This window comes from Dromaius novaehollandiae, chromosome Z, assembly GCF_036370855.1.
Source record: "Dromaius novaehollandiae isolate bDroNov1 chromosome Z, bDroNov1.hap1, whole genome shotgun sequence".
NCBI classification, from domain to species: domain Eukaryota; kingdom Metazoa; phylum Chordata; class Aves; order Casuariiformes; family Dromaiidae; genus Dromaius; species Dromaius novaehollandiae.
The window spans coordinates 73,494,197-73,517,029 of record NC_088132.1 but is presented as its reverse complement, the minus strand read 5'-3'; the positions used below and the strand labels follow the sequence as shown (position 1 = coordinate 73,517,029).

The 22,833-nt window shown below is 42.6% G+C and overlaps 1 protein-coding gene across 4 annotated transcripts in view; it reads left to right on the top strand.

The window, feature by feature from the left end:
- LOC112988025 (phospholipid-transporting ATPase ID-like) overlaps positions 1 to 22,833 on the top strand; it is an 86,505-nt gene that overhangs the window by 4,722 nt on the left and 58,950 nt on the right. The window contains exons 2-3 of one of the 4 annotated variants that reach the window (XM_026108220.2): positions 3,567 to 3,640; positions 14,797 to 14,875. In XM_026108220.2, the coding sequence (XP_025964005.2) occupies positions 14,833 to 14,875 (43 nt within the window). In that variant the 5' untranslated portion in view covers positions 3,567 to 3,640; positions 14,797 to 14,832. Of the gene's footprint in view, positions 1 to 3,566; positions 3,641 to 7,354; positions 7,605 to 7,772; positions 8,111 to 14,796; positions 14,876 to 22,833 lie in introns of those variants that run through there. The other 3 variants (XM_026108222.2, XM_026108219.2, XM_026108221.2) reach the window with 3 other exon arrangements.

Here is a 22,833-nt window from a genome sequence, read left to right as displayed (position 1 = left end):
TTTCTCTTTCTAGGAGGAATTATGATTTACATGTACAGGGCATTTAGTCTGTTCTGATTACACTGCTGTTGCTACCACTGTTGCAGATATCCATATGGATTACATGTGTTTTCTGCTACTTTGCTTCATGCCAGGGAACTTGTCCAGATATTACTGGTCCTTAGAAGACATTTCTTCTTCACTCAAGCCCTGCAATATTAGCTTTCAAACTAGCCTAAACAGCTACACCGGCAGCTGTATGCTTTGGGTACTGGGGTAGTAACCTAATCTGGAGCTGGGCTGTGGGGAAGATGTTGCAGAACTGTGTTTTTGAGATTCGCCACGTCTGGGATGAGGAATGCTGTATCACTTGCCAAGATTCAAGGTTGTATGAAAGTTAAAAATGCAGTTTTGTAAATTATGGAAGATGGAACAAAAAACCCTAAAATAACAAAAGAGAGCCTGAAGACTATGCTTAACAGCACAGTTTCTTGTTGGCTGCATTAGCCTGCATGTAGCTTACATCTCTTATTTTCAGTTGGGATGTCCTGCCATTACCTGAAAATTATCGAAGATGGCCGCTGCGTCCTCCCCCCTCCTGGGGCAGAGGAGGCACGAGCAAAGGTTGAAGTTTTCTTTCTGTGCCATACCAAGCCAGATTGCCATCGGGTTTTTTACTTCCTTGTTAAGAAAATTCCTTTCTTTATTTTCCCCGACTAGGTGTTTGGTACCATATAGTACTGTCGCTGCCTTACTTAATTCCCTTTCATCTCTGCGATTCTTTGATTAAGTTTTCTGTTGTGTGCCTTCATTAGCACATTCCTAGCTTCGGGCTGTGTGTCACAGCCTTCTGGAGATACACTGGGAAAACCTTTTTGATTTTATCGGAAATAGCTGATGCCTTTTCTTCTTGCAGGGTTCACAACTAGTTTCATCCTGAATGCCACACATGAAAACCAAACATGGTATGACAAATGGTAACATTGGGAATAGCATGTTTAATTTGAAAACCTGCCTCCCTCTCCATGTATCTCCTTGATTATATAAGGATCTTCTGTGATGCTACATCACACGGCAGTAGGAAAAATGGTTATGATTAACCTCAGATCAGAGCTACACCCCTAGCACCTTTGTGGCTGTGAGCACTGTTGTACCTTGTCTCTGGATTTCTCATTGACTTAGGAGCTGCTGCTGTATTCTCCCCCTCCAGGATGTGTTTTTTTAAATTGTTGTAGCGTTTTTGGGAGAAGAACATGTCCTACTTAACACTGCCATCATATCCTGAAGGCCCTGTACACCCATCAAATTATTCCTCTCTTTCATTTGGCTGCAGAGGGATTTATGTGCAAAACTTCAATGAAGTTAATGGGAATTCACTACTTAAAAGCCTGTCTGTGTGCACAGAGATGAGAATAATGCAGCCTTTGTTCTCAGCTGTGGGAATGCAAAGGAACATGCATTTCCTTCAAACACCTGGAGAACAGAGAACGGAACAATCCAACATAAAATAAACTTGTACTGAATAAAAGCAAAGGTTGTCAGTGTGCTGTGCTGGCAGAGCCATGTTGTATACTACTTACTTAGTGTAGAGGTAATTCTGCAATTTAAGTGCAAACTGTTGATAAATATATCATGCAGTTTCCTTTTGGGGGCTCTCCAGGGAAATTAATAGTTTTTTGCATATTTATGCCAGTATGTATTAGAGCAGCCATTTAAGAACTTTGGTTAATTAGCAGAAATTCAATGTTTCAGATGGGAGCCAGATTCTCTTTTCCCAATAAACTAGATCCTTGGGCCTTTTCTATGAGATGGCTATTCCTTTCTGACTCTGTCCTGAGTCACTCCATGCTCCTTTGCCACAAGTCAGAGGTTTCCTTGTTAGAGCTCACAGAACGTGAGTTAGGACAGGTCAAGAAGTCATCCAGTCTCAGTCTTCAGCATAGTACATTCTAGTGTGCTTGTGTCACCTTTTGGGAGCATACAGGTGGGAGCATGGAGAGGCTGGTGTTGCTCTATAGCCCTAGAGAGAACGTCCCTCTGGCCCTCCCTGAGCTCCCGCTGACCTCTCAAAAATGGGCCATCTCGTTGCTGTCTGGTAAATGGCAGCTAAAAAAAGCTATAGTAATACAATAAATGTAATATAGAAACTAATAATATAAAATATATAAAATACCATTGATACAAGAGAGTATTTCATGGAAAGCAGCAGGTTGCTTCAATATTTTTCCCTGTAGGCTATACGTGTAACCTGGAGAAAGGACAGTACAGATACGTTTGCACTTATATGTGCGCTTGGCAATATAGTTACAGTATTTCTGAGCATAATAGACATAACATAGTATTTAAAGGAACTGTCTTGGAGCGCCACCTCAGTTTTTCCTGGTAAAGATAATTCAACATCATAGCAATATGTAATGGAAACCACAAAAAGTTTAAACAAATGAATCCCAGGCCTTGGGGTGATGCTTCAGGGAATGCAGTAGCTGTCCGTTCCCTGAAGATCCATGGATCTCATTGTCTTCACATATGGTTAGTGCTGAAACTTGTGGACGTGGCAATGTCTTCAAGCAGTGGGTGCCACTCAGGGACACCCTAGTTCCTCAGAGGTATGCTCTTGTTTTTTGATGTGTTTCTGAGGAGTGTGCATGTGACGGCGTTTGAAGTGCCACCAGACACAACATACGTGTTTGTGGCAGCTACTGGCTTTGCAAATAACAGCAGGAGGTCTTGTGTAATACCCGTGTTACAAAGAGCACTTTAATCTGAGGCTCTAACAAGCTGGGCCATGCTTTACCCTCAGCTATTGATTTTTCTGTTCATGTAGGCATGATTATCTTTTAACGAGCCCTCCTGAGAATCCGTCCCCTGGTGATTCCACTTTGTTCACTGAAGATGATTAGGAATATGTGCTAAAAGCAGAATGGACACACCTGGGCTTTGCTGCAGTGGCTGGTTATTCTGTATTCTTTCCCCATATAGTCAGGCATGTGCAGAGTCCCAGGGAAATGAAGAGATAGGGATTTATATTCCAGGAATTGAATCCTGTCACAGGTGGATCTCCATCAGTTCCCATTGACTTTGGTGACCATCAAATCACCTAATGCTTCACAGGATCACAGCAAATGTTTTAGGTACCTGTGAGAGTTCCTCCCTATCGACCAGCCCCCTGGAGAAATGAAAATTTTTGGCCCAGGGAGAGCTCGTAAACACAAGACACAAAATCCAGTGAGAACCACACCTCCCTGAAGGGATGAACTCAGGCCTCGTTCGCCACAGAACTGAGCACAAACTTTATCTCCCCTTCAGTGTAATCTGAACTGCTGAACCCACATTAATGCTCTTTGACCAAAATCTCTTTAACTCTGCTCTGTCTCCTATAGACTGTGAAGGGGGAAGAGAGAGAGACTATTTTAATTCCTGTTTTAAAACATCAGAAGGTATCCCACTTGCTGGTGTTGGTGCCAGGAAGAAGAGACCGATAGTCACTAGAACAAGTTGCTGTTTTCCATTTGGAAGCAAGAGGCTGCAGCTTTGTGGATTTCTTATGAATTTTCCCAGATGATTGTTTTTTTTTTTTTTTTCTTAAGGGCTGGGAGTACCGAGTGAGGGGCTCAGAGAGAAAGGGAATTTCTTGCTACACACCCTGCTTTCCCTGCTGCAGGTAAGTGGCACTCTATCAAATCCCAATCAGTATGAGCCACGTTATTCTGCACACACCCACTGAAACTATTTTTCTGACTAGTTTCCATTTGGCATGTAACTTAGAGCACCCTCTCTGTTCCCAGGTGCTGGAATAATAAGTGAAGTATGGGAATATTTCTCTGTGGACCTGCAGTGCTGAAGTTGCTCAGCAGGCTTCTGTTCAGATTGCATCCAAGCAGCTGGATGTATGCTGACAGGAATTCAGAGCATCCCTCCAAATTACGTAACTTTGAATTTCTACCAATTTCCATCAGAACTTGGGTCAGTTCTTTGGAGGAGCAGTTAAATGAATTTGGCTGAGTAGCTCCCAACAGGCAAGGCTACTCTGACAGTAACTAATCCTCCTGTCTAGTCACTTCAAAAGGTTGCCTTCCTGTGTCCATTTCATTTTCATCCCACAGTCTGGTCATATTAACAGGAACCTTTAGGATTTCTTTTTCCCTTCCTCTGCAGTGGAATCAAAGCATGCTTTCTGCTGCCAATGGCCAGTTTTACCTGTTACATTCTCTGCTGGGACTGAGGACACTGTCAGTACACTTCAACTTTCCTGCCCTTGCCTGTGACACACTGTATTTTGGGACTTCTGATCTTCTGTTCCTTGCTTTATTATTCTGCTAGTGTTTTGTGGCCTATGGCAATTTGCAAAGCAGATGTTCTGTGGGGCCTCCTATGCTACGCTTTTTAAACAGTTCTCTGATATTCGAGCAATTGACATCAATGTCCCTAGTTGTTCCTTTCAGCCTTGTATCCGTTATGCATCCTACACTGACTTTCAACAGCAGCAGGATGGGGAAAATCTCTTGTAGTAAGAGCAGCCAAGACAAAATACCCATTTGACCCCTCGCAGCCCTTGTAGGCTCTTATGACAATAACAGACCTGCCAGTGGCCCCCAAAGTGATGTTTGCTCCTTATCAGTCCCCTACAAAGAGGAGCTTTTGGCCAGCTGGGGGAGGTGTTTGGTTGAAAGTAGTTTTGATAGCACCGACATAGGCAGGGCTTATTGAGAGGACTGGCATTTAGTTTGAGTCTACACTGCGGCATGCTCCAGGGTGTGTTTCTCTCCTGTCATTATAGTTATCCCCTCTGGTTGTGTGGAAGCATATTAAGCCACCCAATGCTGCACTGGGTTACCAGGCAAGTCTGGGTTCTGTGTGCTCCAAAGTCTCTGGCTCTCAGAGGTTTGCTGTTTAGAAGGACAGAGAATCTGATCTTCAGGATGGGCTGAGGGCATCCCTTAAACACCACTCTCATTAAGTTCTCAGTTTTGCATCTTGATCATGGGTGAAATCCAACATAGACTGAATGACTGGAAGTCATTCTGCCAGCTATGGTTCTAGGATAAGGTTCAAATGGTAGGAATTTGAATCCATCGCACTCTACACTAGCCTTGTGTGCCAGGGAAAGCAGAAGAATCAAAGGTGAAGCAGCATGCTATGGAGGTAGTTACCTGTCCAAATAAACAGCTCTTGTTTAAGGAAAAGGCAACAGCCTGAATGCCTTCTTCCCACAGGTGTGGCGGTGCCAAACTGGAAGGAAGGTCCAGGGCTACAGGAGAGCACAACAATCTAATCGCTGCCTTGCTGCTTGGCTGCTGTAGATAAAGTTTCACTGTTTGGCTTTGTCAATCCACACCTGAGAAAGGGTTCAACTCATAGATTACGACACCTAAATTTAGATGTCACCATGTGGGCTCAGTGTTTGAGCTCCTACTACCACCGATGGACAGCTAATGAATACAGTTAGGGGAGTCTGGAAAACGCTTCATCTCACCCAAGTGTAGTCCCTGCATCTGGTCAGCTGAATCTCTGCCCAGCCATGTTGACTGGCTCCACTGACTGCAGTGGGAGTTCAAACACCCAGCATACATGTAGGTACCTTATGCAAGCACTGAAATTTAGACAGCTTTGCAAGTGGGAACCCTCCCTTATATGTTCAGAAATTTGCAAAGAAGCAAACAAATGGTGTGATCATTGGGAAGATGTTTTCCAGGGACCTCCATTTAATGCAAGTACAAGAGACCTCAGAGCTGAGCTGATGATTTTGAATCACTCTCACACTCCAAAGTGCTTCTGCATGCTCTGAACTTTGCTTACGTGAGCAGGTTCACTGAAGTGTGTGGGGAAAGTATAGCTGAGGGGAAAAGTCATTACCAATGTAGGTGATGCGGATTTCAGTGCCAAGAAAAAAGCATGAAAAACAAAACAGCTTATCCAACCATGAGCTATTGTCAGGCCTAAACAACAAGCCCCAAGGCCAGCTGATTTTACAGTTAGGTGCACTCTTTTGTCAAAGGAAGGAGATGAACCTAAAACTAAGAAGGAAGAAATAACTGGGGTCAGGGTGAAAGTAGTAACATATCAGTATGAAGTTATCAGCAAAGAGAGAAAGTGGGAGTAGTGTGTAATGAATTGTCATTAGCTAACATATTAAAATTAACCAAAAAAAAAAAAAAACAGCAGAGAAAAGTTCTGAGTCTAAGAAGGAAGAAAACTCCAAAATAAAGCAAGAACAAGAGGTTCTTGAAATTGTGGAAGGATTGAAATTCATATAGATCCTTGTTCTTTTGGTGATAGGAAAAAACGTGATACTTCAGTGAGTGACTGTTGGGGTTGAGATGGGACCTAGGTTGCAAGAACATTAGAAATGGCAAGTGCAGGAGAAATTCCTCTTGAAATTAGACATTTATCAATTCACAATCCTCTGAAAATGACTTTGGTCTTGAGGAGATCATTCCCAAATGTCCTGTTCCATGTTGGCTGTTTGTATGAATCCTTCATGTTGGAGTTAGAAATCAGATTCAATAAATGTTACCTGAAATAGGTGTAGCTTTGAAGAATAACCCTGGCATGAACGCAGAGGGGTACAGGCTCTTGCTCTGCCTTCAGAAATGACTTACAGTGCAAGAAGATCCTGTTTATTGCCACTCTGCACTTCATCCCTTCGTGACCACTAGACTACTGCCACTGCATTGTCCAGGACCTTCCACAGCTTTTCCATCAATGGAACTTAAGAAAATTTCACCTTCCAGAAAATGCTCTTTGACAAACCCTTGACTTTCATGTTCTTAGGATTAATCAGCTGATTAATGTATTTGTGGGTAGGACTGAAATTCTAATAGTGTTCACACAAATTCAATGGGAAAACACAACAGATGAAAGAAAAATGAGAGAGAGAAATGCATATAAAACTTTTATATTAAATAGACTTTCTCTTGCTGTCTGTAATTGGCATAGTTCTGGCAGGCATTACTGTTGATGCATCTTAGGGAAGGATATGGTCGTCTTAGAATAATCACAATTCATAGGTGTAGGGAAGCATGAAGGTTGCTTGAAATTGCAGTTTGCCCAGTTTTCTTTTTGTAGAGTGGCTGGTAGGTAAAATGCTGGGAGACAGGCACATGGGGGGGCACTATAGTTTGAAGGGTCCTTGTATTTGACAAAAAATTTGAGTATGGTCTGCTGAAGGTGGGAGAGCGAGTGGGAGGGTGCAGAGGGTTATGATTGTGCTGCAGCAATTGGCAAGCAGGACCACCTTGACAGCTGTGCACTGTCTGTGAGGCCACGCGGGTGTCAAAGAGGCCAAGGGAGGTAATTCTGTAAGGGATGACTAAACCCTTACATTTTGGCACGTAAGCTGTCCTCTGGCTCACTAGAGGAAGCTCTGTGGTTGAGTTATGCAACTGTACTTTATGAAGTTTTTCTCTGCAGAGTTTGCTCCTCACAACTGTTGGAAATCAGACTAGGTGGAGCCTTGGGATCAGCTTGTAGGATAGTGTCTATGTGTTTAAAGAATCCTGACTAACTTTGGGGCTGTTTCTGGGAAATGGATCCCTTACCAAGTTCATCCTTTTTTAAAGCAATTTGATATGTTGGGCTCTTTTACTCCCTTGGTTTCCTTTTGAAAGCCTCTGCATCGGCAGGAGGTAGGTAGAGAGAGCAACAGTTGTCTTTGGAGTTAAATGGGCTATTACAGCCCGAGGTGCTTTGCTGTTCTGCTTTAGTCTTTCACAGCTTGTTGTCCTGGGCATTTTATTTTAAAGGAGCTACTACACTCTCTGTATCAACAGGAAACAGAATAAAAAAAAAAAAAGAAGAAAAAAAAAAAAAAAAAGAAGAAGAATTTGGCAAGGAGCCAAGACTAGTGACTGAAGTAAGAAGTAGGGAACTTAGAGTAAGTTTAGTTGCCAGGACTTTGCATGGCAGACAGGCTCTGCAGTGCATTTTACAGGGCTGGAGACAAGGATACAATGCTGTTTCACCGTGTAAAGAAGCTTTGGTTTCTTAGATGACTGTCGTCTCTCTGTGACTATGAGCGAAGCTGTTGATCTTGGGAGGGGATAAAGTGGCGTGTAAATGAGAAGAGAGGAGCGTATGGGAGTGCTATGGAGGGCAGTAACTTTGTTGCTGTGACTTTTAGAAGCCTTCAAGGGTAAGATTGAATGCTTTCCTTTCACTAGTTCCTTTTCTCTGTCAGCTTCTGGGGCAGAAAACTTGCGTTTTCAGACCCGAGATTTTTGTAAAGCCTAATCAAAGTGCTTTGGGTTGAGTTTTTTTATATGCCCGCACTGATAGACTTCTGGGTGGAGTGAACTGAACTGTGCATGATTTTAGCCAGCAGCTGTATGAGGAAACTGCTATTGTTTGAACTGTTTCAGAGGGAGCAGACTGCAGTTTGCATTTCTTTCTGTGAACGCTCTCTTCCTCTGCTGTTGATCAGTAACCTGAGCATTACAACTAACATACCCAAAGGAGCTGAATGCAAATTTTGACAGCCATTCTGGTGTCAATTTAAAGAGGGTTTTAATGAAGACAGATGGAGGATATCAGATCATTACTTTAAAACGTGGCAGATAACAGACTGAGTCTGTTTCGCAGCAATTACAGCTAATTGTATTGGCACAGTAGAGTGTAAGGAGTAGGAGCAGTTTGGTCTGTGGATAATTTCATGAGTTTCTGTACATATTGCTTGGAACAGCATCAGAAAATAGCTGAAGAGTTGGTTCACTTCATCCAGGATACCTGTTCAGGTATTCCTGATTTAGAAAGCTGGGGAAGTTCTAGGCAAACTTTCAAACTCCTTGCAGAGAGCTTGCAAATTTAAATCTGAATCACCACTTCTTTTGTGCATCCTGACTACAAGATTAGTCTTTTATTGTTTCTTAAACTTATTCCAAGTTGAATCCAGGCAAATCCAACTGCAACCCAAAAAGAAGAGTATTATTCTGAGATTAAAATCACAAGTTTCAGTTGCCTGTTCTGCCACTTATTTCCTATATTTTCCATTTGCATAGTAGGGAGAGGTACAGCACGTGCTGTTCTCCGCTTTGCTTTTGAGGTGTTCAAACACAAGAGGATGTAAGGAGGGGCGGAGAAATATAATTGCTAATGTATATTAATGTTAAAGATGAATGGTGCTAATTATTTTTAATGGCTGAAATTTTAATGTTTGCTTTAAATAGAGGAAAGCAAATGCAGCTTACTCTTTAGAACCACAATTTGACTGAAACTATTAATGCATCAGCACTTTAAATGGGGCCCTTTACAAACATGACTTTTTGTGGCACATTACAAGGTCAGTCCATACCAAGTGTGCCAGGCATTTACACTGCTCTTGCCAGAGCATTAGGAGGCACTGTACCAACTGTGATGCCCTTCTGTATGATACCTGTGAGTGAATGTGACTCCTCTTTTTTAGTACCTGACCGCGCACCCCCTTAGCAGGTATGAAACGAAAGCATGAAAAAAATAGGGAGTTAGGAGACTTACCTAACTTATTTAAACACTTGCATATTTTACCAACTGTCCCTCCAAATCCAGTTTAGAGTGATATGCATCCAAAGTCTGAGGACTTAGACTTGGTTCATCTCATGCTATGCAGTAGCATTACTCCACTGAGAGCGCTAGGCAGCACAGGCAGTCTTGAACCTTTTCTGTCATGATGTCCTGTGCTTGGGATTCAACTTTCTCATATACTGAGCTGTTGCCTGGATATTTAGTACTAAAAAAAAAGAAAAAAAAGAAAAAGTTCTAAGACCTGTGAATATTTGTGGTTGCTACATCAGCTGAATATAGATAAAAACATTTCCTTACAAATCTTGCTCACATGCAGAAGCTGAGTTGTCATGGAAAGCTGTTGAGTGAAGGCATTGCACGCATTCTGAATTTTCAGATAGATAAGGCTATTGCATAATAAGGATGCATATATATGACATTATTTTTGGTGGCAAAGCTGACTGGAGAAATCCTGTTTTCCTGCCTACCTCCACTGGACTCTGGGTGCTTGTTTCCACCATCATATAGTAACTCACTGCCCCATCAGATCTGCTAATACCACTGTTTGGACAGGAATTTTAGTCTGTACTGGACTACACCCCATGATCTGGATTAAAAATAACCCTTCCAAAAATGATTATATTTAACATGGTTCATTTCACAGAGTCTGGGAAGAACATAGTGGGAGCAGAAGCACCACGTGTTCTTTAATTCATATTTATCATTGAATCTGATGTATCATGTAGCTACACCCAGAGAAACTGGGCCAAGAAACTAACCATATTTTCCACTCAGAACATCTGCTTTCTGTTCATCAGAGTGGCGTCTTTTCTGATTTTTCTACTTATTGTTGCGGTGGCAAGGAGAGCCTCCTTCTATCTCCAGCTTGCAGTAGATTGCCTTTGCTCTCGGTTGGCGAATTACCCCTAGCAAGCCACGTTTTTGGATCAGGTTGTGGCCTCTGCAAATTCCACTTGTCATAGCTCATTACAACCTGCCTCTTACGCAGAAGGAACATTGGAATTATGTTTTCAAGCCAAATCTAGATTGTGGCTTTTGTCTCTTGGGCCTTAAATAAGGCTGAGCTTGGATTTTGAAAAAGCATCCCCTCCCTATTCAAGACCCATCAAAGCAGCTTCTCTTATTGTGGATATTAAAGTGCTCAGAGCTCGTGATTAAACTGTCAGTAGCCATAGAGCAGGTGGATCGTCTTTGCAGAAGCGTAGGCCCTAGTTAGCCACTTTGTAGAGCACTGTATATACGAAAGCCTTCCACAGTGAGAAAAGGAAATTTATTCATAGTTTATACCCCCGACTCCTCATAAATGAGGAACTGGGGATTTGATCTTTAAATGACTTTCGCTATAGGCTCTGGAAAGATGGGGAAGTAGCGCATGTCCTGTTAAGCGAAGGAGTTGGAACTGCATGGTTAATAGAGATCTCTTTCAAATACCGTGGGCCTCAGTTGATTACTGAACAGCACAGGGTACCAGGAGGAAACAGAACGGAAACAAAATAGTCAAGTGGAAAATGGAACAGCAAAAGAGTCCAGGTGAGCTGACACAGATATGGAAGACAACTTGAGGAGGTTTAAACAGCGTATCTTTGCATCTGAAAACCACTGGTGCCTGGGAAAATGAAAGCAAACAGGAAGTTGCCTGCATTTTGACTATAGGAAGTTTTAATGTTTTATGGTTTTCAGTTAATTCAGAAACAGGAGGTTGTGAAAATGTCATACCAAAATTTGAGAAATACTTCACACCACATGAAAATGAAGCGTATGAGAGACATTTCCCAGAAAGCGCAAAGGGAAGTTAAAACCATAGCAGTGTGTGTGACTGATATGAGGCTGAAGATCCATTGTTGCAATTTTGGAAGGGAAGCCAAACCTCCGATTTAAAAAATAAAGACAGACAAGAAAGACAATAAAGCAAGAAAAGACAGGGATGTGAATTTTGATCACAACTGGAATATAGAACAAAACCCTTCAGGAGATTGTTGATAGATACAGGTGGAGGGTTCCTTGACCCTTAAGGGACAACTGAGAGCCTAAAATGTGCCAAGAAAAATATGAGGCTGGCAGACCTAACATCAGTCAAGAGGAACACATCTTGCTGTAGAAATTGTGAGCGCTAGCACAAATGAGAACTGTACCTGGTGCCTGAGGAACAGGTGAAGGAAATGCAGTGGTCAAAGCAGTCTGCAGCGATGAAAGCAATCGAAGCGACAGCTAGCACTGGTACGAAGTGCCGAGCAGCAACAAAGAGGATAATTCCAGCACCATTTGCTTAGGTTTGTTTTCGTACTTGCAGCAGAAAGACAATGAACTCTTAGGCTGAAAACAAGCACATAAGAGTAGTAAGGTGTATTGCCAGAAACTGTGCTATTAGCAGACAGGCACACAAAGAAGCTACAGACTATGAAAAAACTCAGAGATTAGATTGCTAGCTAAAGGAGTATGAGAACGAGATGCATGAGTCAAAAACAAACTGGAAGAAGAAGATATTTTTAATATTATCAAAATAAAGCATTTTTAATATTATCAAAATAAAGTGTACACCTTAGCAGGTTAGGGGAGTGTCAAGCCTTTAATGTCATTATGGGTGCACCCATTGAATACTGACACGTACTCAAATGACATTGTGGTTTTGGCAAGGCAGGAGTTGAATTTTGCTTAGAGGATCAGGTCAGCATTGGAAAGATTTGTAACTCATGGGCTTTAGCTAAGCAAGCAGCTGTGACAAATCTATGTGATGGAAGTAACATATTTGGAAAGGTATTGGTACAACTGGATATGGTAAAGTTATCACCCATGTCTGCCCTAAAAGACAAGTTTTCATTGGAACGGTGAGCCTGTGCTTATATTTGTGCTTAATCAAGCTGCCCTTAAAGGTAATTTGAATTTGTTGCTGAGCAAAAAATATTCAATGGATGCAATTCTGATCAAATGCACTGAGAAGCTGAAGGAATTAAAGATGCCCCATGACAAAATAGTGTATTGTTGCAGTCTTTTCTTCACACTGCTCTTGTGCCAGAAATCAATGATTAATGTACCACAGTAATTAACAGAACCTATATGTCAGAGCTGAAGGAAGTTTCACGTTTTTATTTATGAGCAGCTGATCTTAACTTTATTGTTTGTTTGACTTTATTATTGCTGAAAGAAGGCTTGTAACCTCCCTACTCTCTGCTCTCCCATAAAAATAAAGAGCCTTTTTTTCCCTCTTCTGAAATTATATGCCTTTCAATTAAGTATGCAGCTGGGAGAGATTTAGTAGATGCAGATAGTCTTTCTAAAGCATTTGGCAAATACAGCAAAGTCCAGAGTTCAGCATTGTACCCATATCGAATGATTGTGACCAGCCAACCCTTTGCAATCTTATGCTACATGTGGACTATGATTATCAGCTCTGTGGCTCTTGGTGCTCTAGGAAGGGTCCAAGGTCCTTACCTCTAGGTGTGTGGGCAGCATGTCTCACTGCTCCCACCTGTTCATGAGGAGCTGAGTCCTAGTTAGGAATTTTTATAAAACATAGGATTAACAATCCCAAAATGATACCGAAGAATATGTTGAAAATGATACACTAAGGTCAGTTAGGGATAGAAAGTAAAAGAAGTGCTAGGGATGTTTTATATTAGCCTCAAAAGAACAGCAGGACTGAGAAAGCTTTAGGTTGTGACACTGAGTATTGTAACTTTAAGTGGCGTAGCTCCACGGACAGAGGAAACTTTGGGGAGAAGCATTGCCCAAACTTTTGTTCTGGTGAGCAGAAACAGTTGGATCTACGTGAGTGACTGAAAAAAGGATCTATCTCAAGGACAGTGGGCACAGTGGGGTTCCTGAGCACTGCGCTGAGTGCGACTGGTGTGCAGAGCACTGTGCCTGGGCTGCTGTGAGTCCGGGGCCTCCAGCAGGCAGCAGGCTCGCTGGAGCATCACCAGCTGCTGTTTGCAATATTTCAGGCTCATTGAATTACAGCTGCTGAAAATAGCTCTGTTTTAGCATCTGGGACAAAGAAGATCTGCACAGTAGTGTTCAACCTGTGCAATCATTGTAGAGTTTTTCTTCAAGTTTATCTTTGTTTTTGGGAAAGAAGTGAAACCTTTGTTTCAGCATGTACCTGGCACTGACCAGTTACGTTGTATCAGGAACGCACCTGGGCAGTGGCATGGGCCGTATTGACATTTGTGTGTTTCCGAAATGTGGTATATCATCTGCTGTACTTGTCTCCTTAGCCAGCCTTGCCTGGCCACAGATAGATAGAATATAATTTAAAGTGGCAGTTTAAAATTAAACAGGAGGAGTTGGGATGTTTTTGTATGAGGGACAGTTTGAATGTCTGCAAGTTGCTGTGGACTCCTTGTGGGTGTTCTTTACCCATAACTTCTAATTTTTCTTCATGAAACATGAGCAGTGTCAAAGTACAAAAAGTTCATTCTATCACTTAGTTACTGTCATCTAGAAAACTTATTTTAGTTAAATTCTGATTCCCTCAAACTTCTCCAGTTGGCTCTGTTAGCCTGTTTAGCAATTAATAAGCATTCCTGTTGATTCAGGCTCTGGGTCAGCCAGGCATGCAGGGGAAGGCAGCCTTTTCCCACTGTTCATGGATCTTCACAGCCTGTCAGCATCAACATGACCATTAAGTCCTTTAAATAAACAGTGCCACCCTGGGAACACTGGAAGTTTCATCATAACAGACTTGATGTGATTTTTCTAATGATCAGTCTCTCCGACTATCAGGACATGTTAAGTGCCTTAAAAGCATTTCAGGTACCTAGCTTTAGGCTTCTGAGCCAGAAACTTTACAGCCACCAGGAGAAAACTTTTACTCGGAGCCGTACAAGCCTCAAACATTGAGGACACCCAACAGATTGGCAACAGTGTGAGACAGCACGTGTTGAGAACAGGCAGATGTACAGGAAGCCAGTGTTTCCCACTGCTTCCATCTCTTCAGGGAGGCTAGTCTGGCTAGTCACACAGTTCCTTTGTATCTTAGATGCAAGCCCTGTGAGTATCTTTATCCTTTTCATATAGGGTCAAGGTAGTAAGGAACATTCTTTTTGGCCTCTCCTTCACTAGCCCCTTCTCTGTGCTATGTCAAGAGATGAAGAGATCAAAATGTCCAAGGTAAAGTAACCTACACTGCAGGAGTGCAACTTGCAAACCTGAGATGTTTTTATTTTTAAAACTGGTTATGTGAAGAACTGTAGCTGCTGATCATATTGCTTTGGAGCTAGTATCTCCCATTGTAAGGCCATAAATCATATGTTCGTGTTACATCGTGTCATGCTGTGTGAGTAGAAACCCCCATTGTGAATTACCTTCTCTCTTGTCTTGCAGAAATTCCATGAAGTTGGCCTAAATTAAAGTTTTGGGATGCCTCTATTTGGATTAAAATTTGGAAAGAAGAAATTGAAAGGTGAGTGAGGTCTGGCAATACCATTGTCATTGATGACAACCTAGGGAATGTGAACTCAGCATATGTGCTAGTCCTTGAGGACATGCTTGGGAGCGTGTCTTACACCCACAGAGCAGGTGCAGGAAGATGCATTTTGTCTACTTTCCCCGAGTTTACTGCTACCTCAGAGAAGTGCTGCAGAAAGTGTCCCAGTGAACAGGAAGACATTTAAAACAGAATAGTCTGTAAAGTTTGTACTCTGTCATAGGACACAACTGGCTTTTTTTGGTGTCCTTTCTACATGGGTATCTTGGAGTGGGGGGAGTGATGCCCAGTGCCCTCCCTCAAGACAGAAGCAAGTTAGTCTGATGGCTTGGTGCAGTTACTTGATGATGACAAGCGTTAATGGCAAAGGCCCAGATATTGCTTTTAGTGAGAGGCAAGAAGAGCAAAGTAGAGAGATGCACCCGGACAGCAACCTGAAGGCTGCAGAAGGGAACACTAGGCCTGGAGTAGAAACTAGGGCCTACACAATTCCTTTCTTGTGAGCTCCACGTGGCATCCTGAGAGAGACCCCGAAACAAATGGGTATAGAGATAGGGAACAGCCATTCTCTGCAGCATGGTCTTCACCAGACTTTCCAGCAGAAATCCTTGCAGAGAGGGATGCTTGGAGCATATTAGCCCCCTTTCTGTGAGGAAGCTACTGCAGGTAGGTGGGAGGAGCTCTCTGGAGATAGAAGTGGAGTCAGCTGGGTGCTGCTTCAAGAGAGAATGGCATCTCATGCAAAAGCCCTACAATCCAGGGATGTATATGTTGAGTCTGGGGCTCAGCTGCCTTGTCCATTTAGCTGGTCTGTGTGGCTGGCTCTCCTGCTCCCTCCCAAAAGTTTCAGCATGATCTCTGTGCTCTGTCTCAGAGCTTTCCTGTGGTTTTTCTCGTGCAGACAGGGAGCTGGTGTCATCAATGTTTTTTTTTAATATGAAGAAGAAAGAGCCTAAAGACAGGAGATCCACACGCTCAAGCCTCATTTGGAAGTCTGTCTATACAGCCTTTACTCATCCTTTCATTTAGCCCTGAGAGCGTGTGTATATATATTATATATATTCTGCCAACACTGATTGCTTTCACTGCTCCCTCGCCAGTGTTGTTTATTCCAGCCCTCCTGCACACTGCCTTGCAGGATGGCCCACTGAGTCCTGAGAGGGACACAGAAGGGACAAAGGCATCCAACAGGAGGGCTGCTGGTGTATCCTTAACATGGACCAGCTTCCTGCAGCTCCTTAGGGTGGATCTTCATCTGTACTGGGGCTTTGCAGCAGGAGTAACTGAGCTGAGTCTAGTATTTTAGCACTTCATCTCCAGGCCCAGGTTGCTGTCAAGGTGCCCTGATCTCTTTTCAGGAATCCATGTCAGCAGCTTCTGTGTTAAAAGGGAAAGTCTTTGACCTTGCCTTTCCAAGGGCTCTTGTTGTTCCTGCCTGTATGAGATGGACACAGAGGTTAATGCTCTACTCATATTTTGATGTGAATTTTTTTCCCCCAACCTATCTGAGCTCAGAAGACTGAACAGCTTTTTCCCAAGGGTTTATGTTTGGAATTGTGCTGCTGTTTCCCCTTCCTGATATGGGCCAGACTATGTGCCTTGGAGTGAGGACAGGGGCATCTGTTTGCTGTTCTGATACTCCCCCAAGAAGGGGTTGTGTCTTCTCACAGGGAATCATCTCTGCCAGCTTGAGGTCTCTTTCTCCATGTTGGCTTTGGAGAGGAGATACCCTGTGCTGTCTGTGAGTCACTGTCCACCCAGGGCACCTCTGCTTGTATAGCAGTAGTTCTGATTAGCGAAAAGACTATGTTGCTGTATTAGGAAAATGTTGCGTTTTGCCCAGCCCTATATCTGGGCTTTAGTGGAGCAGTTTTCAGTCCCTCTTCAACCAAGTGTCTGAAAGACTCAGAGACTCAGATCTTCCTAGATATAAAGGAGCATACTTTACAGGGAAAGATAATTTATTTTCACATTTTATGTGCTTTGATCACCAGTTCAAAACCAGTGAATTCAAAAAGGAAGAAGTTCAGAGAAGGCTAAGGGAGACTGGGCTGATCAGGGAATGAGGAGCTTCTATGAGAGAAAGCTAGAAGATTTTTTTTTTCTTTTTTCTTTTTTTTTTTTTTTTAATTCTTTAGTCTTGCAGCCCAAAAGCCAATGGGGTTATGATTGCTCTTTGCAAACATTTCACTGGAGTACATGTCAGGGATGAAGTGCTATTTCAATAAAACAGTTTAGGAGCCTTTGTGCTGTCAGACATCTTTAGGCTTGTGCTGCCTCAGAACAGATGAGGTTCCTCTGTGGGGAACACCCCATACACTCTCACTTCCTACAGGGACAGCACTGCTCGTGGAAAGGCTTAATTTCCATTCCAAAAACAAAGCTGGACTAGACTTGACATTATATTGCTAGCATAGGCTCAGATGATTTTATGGGAGCGAATGGATTACCCCAGGTGTTAATTGCTGAAACTAGGATCAGGATTCCTCCCATTGGAACCAGTAACATTTTGCTCATTCTCCCCAGCAAGACATGGCTGTTTTCTTATGAGCTAGGATGCAAGAAAAATTAGGAGGGGTTTTCCAGGATGGATATAGTTTAACTAGACAAGTAACATGCTCTGAACTTCTTGGAGACAAGAATCAACTTTTTATAGTTTTGTGTTCTTTACACAAGAAGCAGGGATGTCATTAAAACTCAGCTTCATAAACTAATAATATGTGATGCCTTGTCAGATACTTGCACAAAAACTTGGAAGCTTGAAGGAAACCAGTGCCTAGATGACTAAACCTTAGTGAAGCTGTTCAAGCTGAAATGGGGAAATACGTGTTTTAGATAAGCAGCAGAAGTATTTTTGTGGAAAAGATGTCTGACTGAGATCTTTTATTCTGAGGTTTAACCTGCAAGTAACATTGCCTAAGCAAAGAGGAACGGGGAGACTTTAGGTTCACAGAGCATGTGAGAAAAAATAAGGATCAGGCTGTGACAAAGGCTAATAAACATGGAATATCTGTGCTCATTGGCTTGACCCCATGGCAGTTAAACTCAGCACTGGAGCTTCAGACCGAAACAAAAGGATGAGGATGATCGAATAACATCTATGAAATGAACAGCAATAGAGAACAGGGAAAATTCAACTACACTAATAACCTGACCCATAGGTATGTGCAAGGGAGTGCTTCCAGTCGATGGTTAGAGCCCCAGTCATTCCTGCAACTTAGTCACCTTAAGCCCAGCCTAGGGAGACTGTGAGAGGAGGAGGAAGGATAGAAATTGAGCTCAGCTTTTGAGGAAAGTGAACTGCATTGGGTTTTCCTTGTCACTGCTGGAGACAGCCTGCTCTCCAGGACAGTTGGTTTATGAGCAGCCGAGCTCTGGGCAGAGCTCAGCAGGAGCGAGCAACTCCGTACGGAGAAGCCTGGCTGGGAGGACAGTGCCTGGCCTGCAGCCCAAGAGTGGCGCTGCCGACGTAAAGCTTGGCTGGCTTTGGGACTCCCATTCAGATCTAATAGGAAATCTTTTATGACCACAGACACTGAGTATGAAAAATGTATTTATTTTGACATAATTTCCCATGAGGAAAATAACTGTGAATTGAAAAACTTTTCAAAGTTTGTTTCAGAGCTGTATTTATTTTTATGATTTTACATCACTTCCCATCACTGTGTGTCACTGTTATTAACAACATGTGCAATTGTATCAAGCTGTTGCGTTACCAGCATGCCTAGGAGATACTGTCTTCTAGTAAAGGATATGGTATAGTTTGATCAGTACCACCTAGTCACTGTCAAAATAGTTTTTAAAATACAAATAATTAACTATTATTTCAGCTGTTTTATTTGGCATGTTGATATTTGTCAAAATATGATGAACCACTATTACAGAAAATAGGATACAAAGTGATATAAAATTCTAAACCAAATTTGGTAAAACAAAATTTCCAAAATTAAGGTTTCTCAACATGAATAAGAGACAGAATTTCCACTTGGTAAAATGTTTGAAAGCGCTCGTTTTCATTCGGAAGTGGACTGAAAACAAACGTGAAAATACGTAGATATTCCTTAAGAAATAATTTGTTGCAAGGTATTTCTGAGACATGGTGGGTTCCACCTCGCTGAGGGTCTGGACAAGGTGGACAGGTGAGACATCCTGGGCAGAAGGAAGGGAAGGATGAACCAGGACTGATGCTATCACAGGAGAAGGGGGAAGGGAGAGATGAGGCAGCCTCTGTCTTTGCTGTAACGACCTAATAGAGAGTATTTTTCATTTTAAGCTTCTCTAGCGCTTTCCAGACCTGTGTTACAGAGGTCCTGTTTGGCCACATGTGTAGTACATGTTTGGCGAAGCCAAGGCATCCTTTCGGAGCCCTCTTTTCCTGTCACAGTTCTCATTCTCCTTATGGTGATAATATGAAATGCTGTGAGATCTAATATTGAACTTTATCTTCAAGCTAAATATTTACTGGGCCTGAGGCAGAAATAATGCCAGCTCATTCTCAAAATTTTTTATTTCAGATCTTGCATCTGCTGTATGACAATAGAGGTATCTTAAGCTATCTCTTGAAGGGGTCCTACATTAGGTGATACCAGAAAAAAAAATCATTTTGCATTAATGCCTTTTCCAGGAACATGCAAAATGTTTTACCTATGTTGTCAAATTCCAATTGTCATGTAGTGTTTGTTTAGTGCTGATAGTAGGTTTAGCTCTGTACTAGGCACAAAAGAGACAATCCTTGACCAAAGAGCTTACCTTCTACAAAAGTGTATTTCTTACATTTCATTTCTTCATAAGGAAGGAGGATTCTAGTCCTTTCAGAGCACTCTGTCTTGTTTTTAAGTTATGAGAGGCAAAAAGATGTGATAAGGAAGATCTTCATTTAAGAACGGAAGATCAGGCAGGAGGGAATAGAGCTAAACCTATTTATGATGGTGTATCCGAATGGTCTTGCCTCAGGATTTTTAAATTAAATCCCTCACGCTCAGTATAAACCAATCTGTGCCAAAGATGAAAATGCATGTGATTGCCAGAACAAATTTTCTCCAGCCACAGCAGCCAGAGAGGCTCCGTAGAGGAACAGGCATTTGCCGTTTAAAAATGTTCAGTTTTATAACATGTTGACCTTGAGAACCCCTCCTTTGAGTCAATAATAAAAAATACGTTCGTTTGCCAGGCACCTGTGTGTGCGACTGCTCTGAGCAGGGCTTGACTGTAATCTTTACCTTTCCCACTTCCATCCCGTCTGGTTCTTACCTGTCCTCCTGCCGCATACACAGTCACTGCACCATATCAGACTTTGGCTGCATTTCAAGTCATGGGTGGGCTTTGGTTTGGTAGTATAGAGCAACTGGCATACTTTAGCACCCTATAGGTTACAGCGTTAGATTGATACGCAGATAATTTTGGTTCAGTTTTTGTCTGTGTCCCAAACTGCCTATATAATGTAGATATTTAGCCCTGTGAGCCTCAAGCCCCTCATATAGCTCATCTCTTCACCTCGTATTCTCTGATCTTTATTAAAATTGTGAGCTGTAAAAAATTGTTTGATAAAGATCCCGTGTGTGTGTGTGCGCGCGTGCAGCACTCAGTGCAGCTCTGACCCCCTCAAGCACTGCTGTATTATAAATTTAAAATCCTGTGGTATTGCTGCTATAAAAATTATGCTTGTTCAGTTGAACCCAACTTCAGGGACTCTGCCCCAGTACAATACCTGCAAATCAAGAAACTTGCTGCCTGATTCCTTTATCACTTATGATTGCAAAAGGGAGCAGTTATTGCTCTAATGTGAAGGGAGATTTTGGCTAATAGCTTGCATAACAACTTCCCTAGGAGTAACAATTTAAATTCCCTAATACAGTATATAATGACTTGCCCTCTCCCATGGAGTTGTCCTTTGGTTGACACCGTAATTTTCTTTTTTTGGGTGTGGGTGACAGAGGTACCAGCACACTGTGGCAGATTTCAGTTATTTGCCCACATGGAGTAATGGTTGGGCACAGACCAGAAATAAGGGATAGTTCTCTGCCTGTGAAGAGGTGGGTGATCTCCTGTGTGCCAGATGCACAGTGGCACTTCTGCCATCACTGAGAGGTGGTACAGAAAGCTGGATCACATGGTGCCCCAACAGCAGATGAGGTGCCTGAAAGTAGGATCCACAAATGTAGCGTGGAGATGGGACATGCTGGAAAGAGGCTCATCTGTGAAATTTGAAACAAAAATGTGCTGCATGGTGGAGGCCTTGTGAGGCTGCTTGTAGCCTGATGGGTATGGGGGAGGCATGAATTACTGCTGCTTGAAGGATGGGCTCGGGAAGGTCAGACATGTGCTCCTGGGAGCAGAAGAACAGTGCTACAGAGCCCAGCGTTCACATCTTGGTATTGGTATGCTTTGCTAAGAGCCCCTCTGCAAGGAAAACTGAACAGATGAGCCCAGCTCCTTGATGCCACCATTTGTAGCTGATTCAGTGCAATTTTCATGCTCTTGAGGTTGCTTGTTTAAAGGGCGGGGCAGAGATTTTTTTTTTTTTTGAGTGTGTATGTGTGTTGTCTCTACACTGTTGTCAGGCTTGGTTACTCTGGCACTCCCCTAATTGGGCTGTGTTCATTTCATGCAAGAGGTATCAGGCCCTAGTTTGTATATAACTTGGCAAGACCAAGCAGATCTTAACCTCCTGCTCCTTGAAGCCACAAAGCCTAATATCTGCAAACCTTTTCCAATGGCCTGTTCAAAGCATTTCTCTTGGCATATGCTGCTTAGCATAAACCAGAAGCAAATTTCCAGGATCTCTGACCAGATCTTGAATCTAACCTTTTGCAGGACTTTTCCATACAACTGTCCTAAATGCAGAAGCCTGGGGGGCTGGCCAGTTACATTTATAGCTGATTTTTGGCATGGGTTTAACATTATTCGATCCAGATGTTATTCTGTGGTTTAGCTCCTCAATCTGTCTGCTTGAGAAAACAGCCACTTTCCCAGTGACTTGGTCTCAGTGGTTAGACCAAGAACTGGGCACTAGGCCATATTTGTGTATGCTGAGTTTCCACTGACGAAAAATTTAAAATAGTTTTCAGTGGCAGTGAAATGATAATTTGGAGCACAAATCTCATTCCTTCTTTCCAGTGATTTGTGACTACAGTTTGCAGAAGCAGAAGGTTTAATATGAGTTGCTTAGAGATGATAAAGTTTCAAGAATTGAAAAAACTCTCATCTGCTAACCCTTCATTTTTCCCCTCCCTTTTTCCTCAATGCGTCCAGAATTAACAGTGCATGATAAGACATGAGTGCTTGGATCTACAGCCAAAATATTTTGAGCTGTGGTTTCCAGGCATAGCTGAGGTAATGGTAGGGTTTCTCCAGCTCTTTGTTTATAGCGCTTATCCAAGAGGCTTCATTTCTGTCCAAACTGTTACAGAAACAAATAAAAGAGATGTCTGATCTATCATAGTTCAGAACTGCTTGTTTCAGAATCGCAGCAGGAGGGCCTCGCTGTTCTCCGCTGGTAAAAATAAAACCACTGGGAGAGTGCTGCCCTGTGCATGTGGTCAGTGGTGCTTCTCCTTTTGTGTGGTTAGAGGAGAGAGTTTTGCTTGCTGACCGTGTTGGATGAGGCACTCTTTGCAATTTGTTGTGGCTGTTCTTGCTTTAACAAAGGTATTCGCTGTTATTTCCAGTAAGGATAAGGAAAATCTTGTCATTAGAAAGTTGCCTCAGATCTTGGCCATCAGGAATGCCACCTCTCAGAAGGCTGATGACCATTAAGAGCTCAGGTCTCCAGGAGAAGATTCCTGGTGTTCAGGGTGGATTTGCTAGGGCAGGCTAGAGAATTTCCGGACAGTTTTGAACCCAGGGTCATGGCTATCTGGGGCCTTTGGGAATAGGTTATCCTAGACATCCTGGTGCTGGTGCACCGTTCAGGTGCTTCTTACCTAGTTGTATAG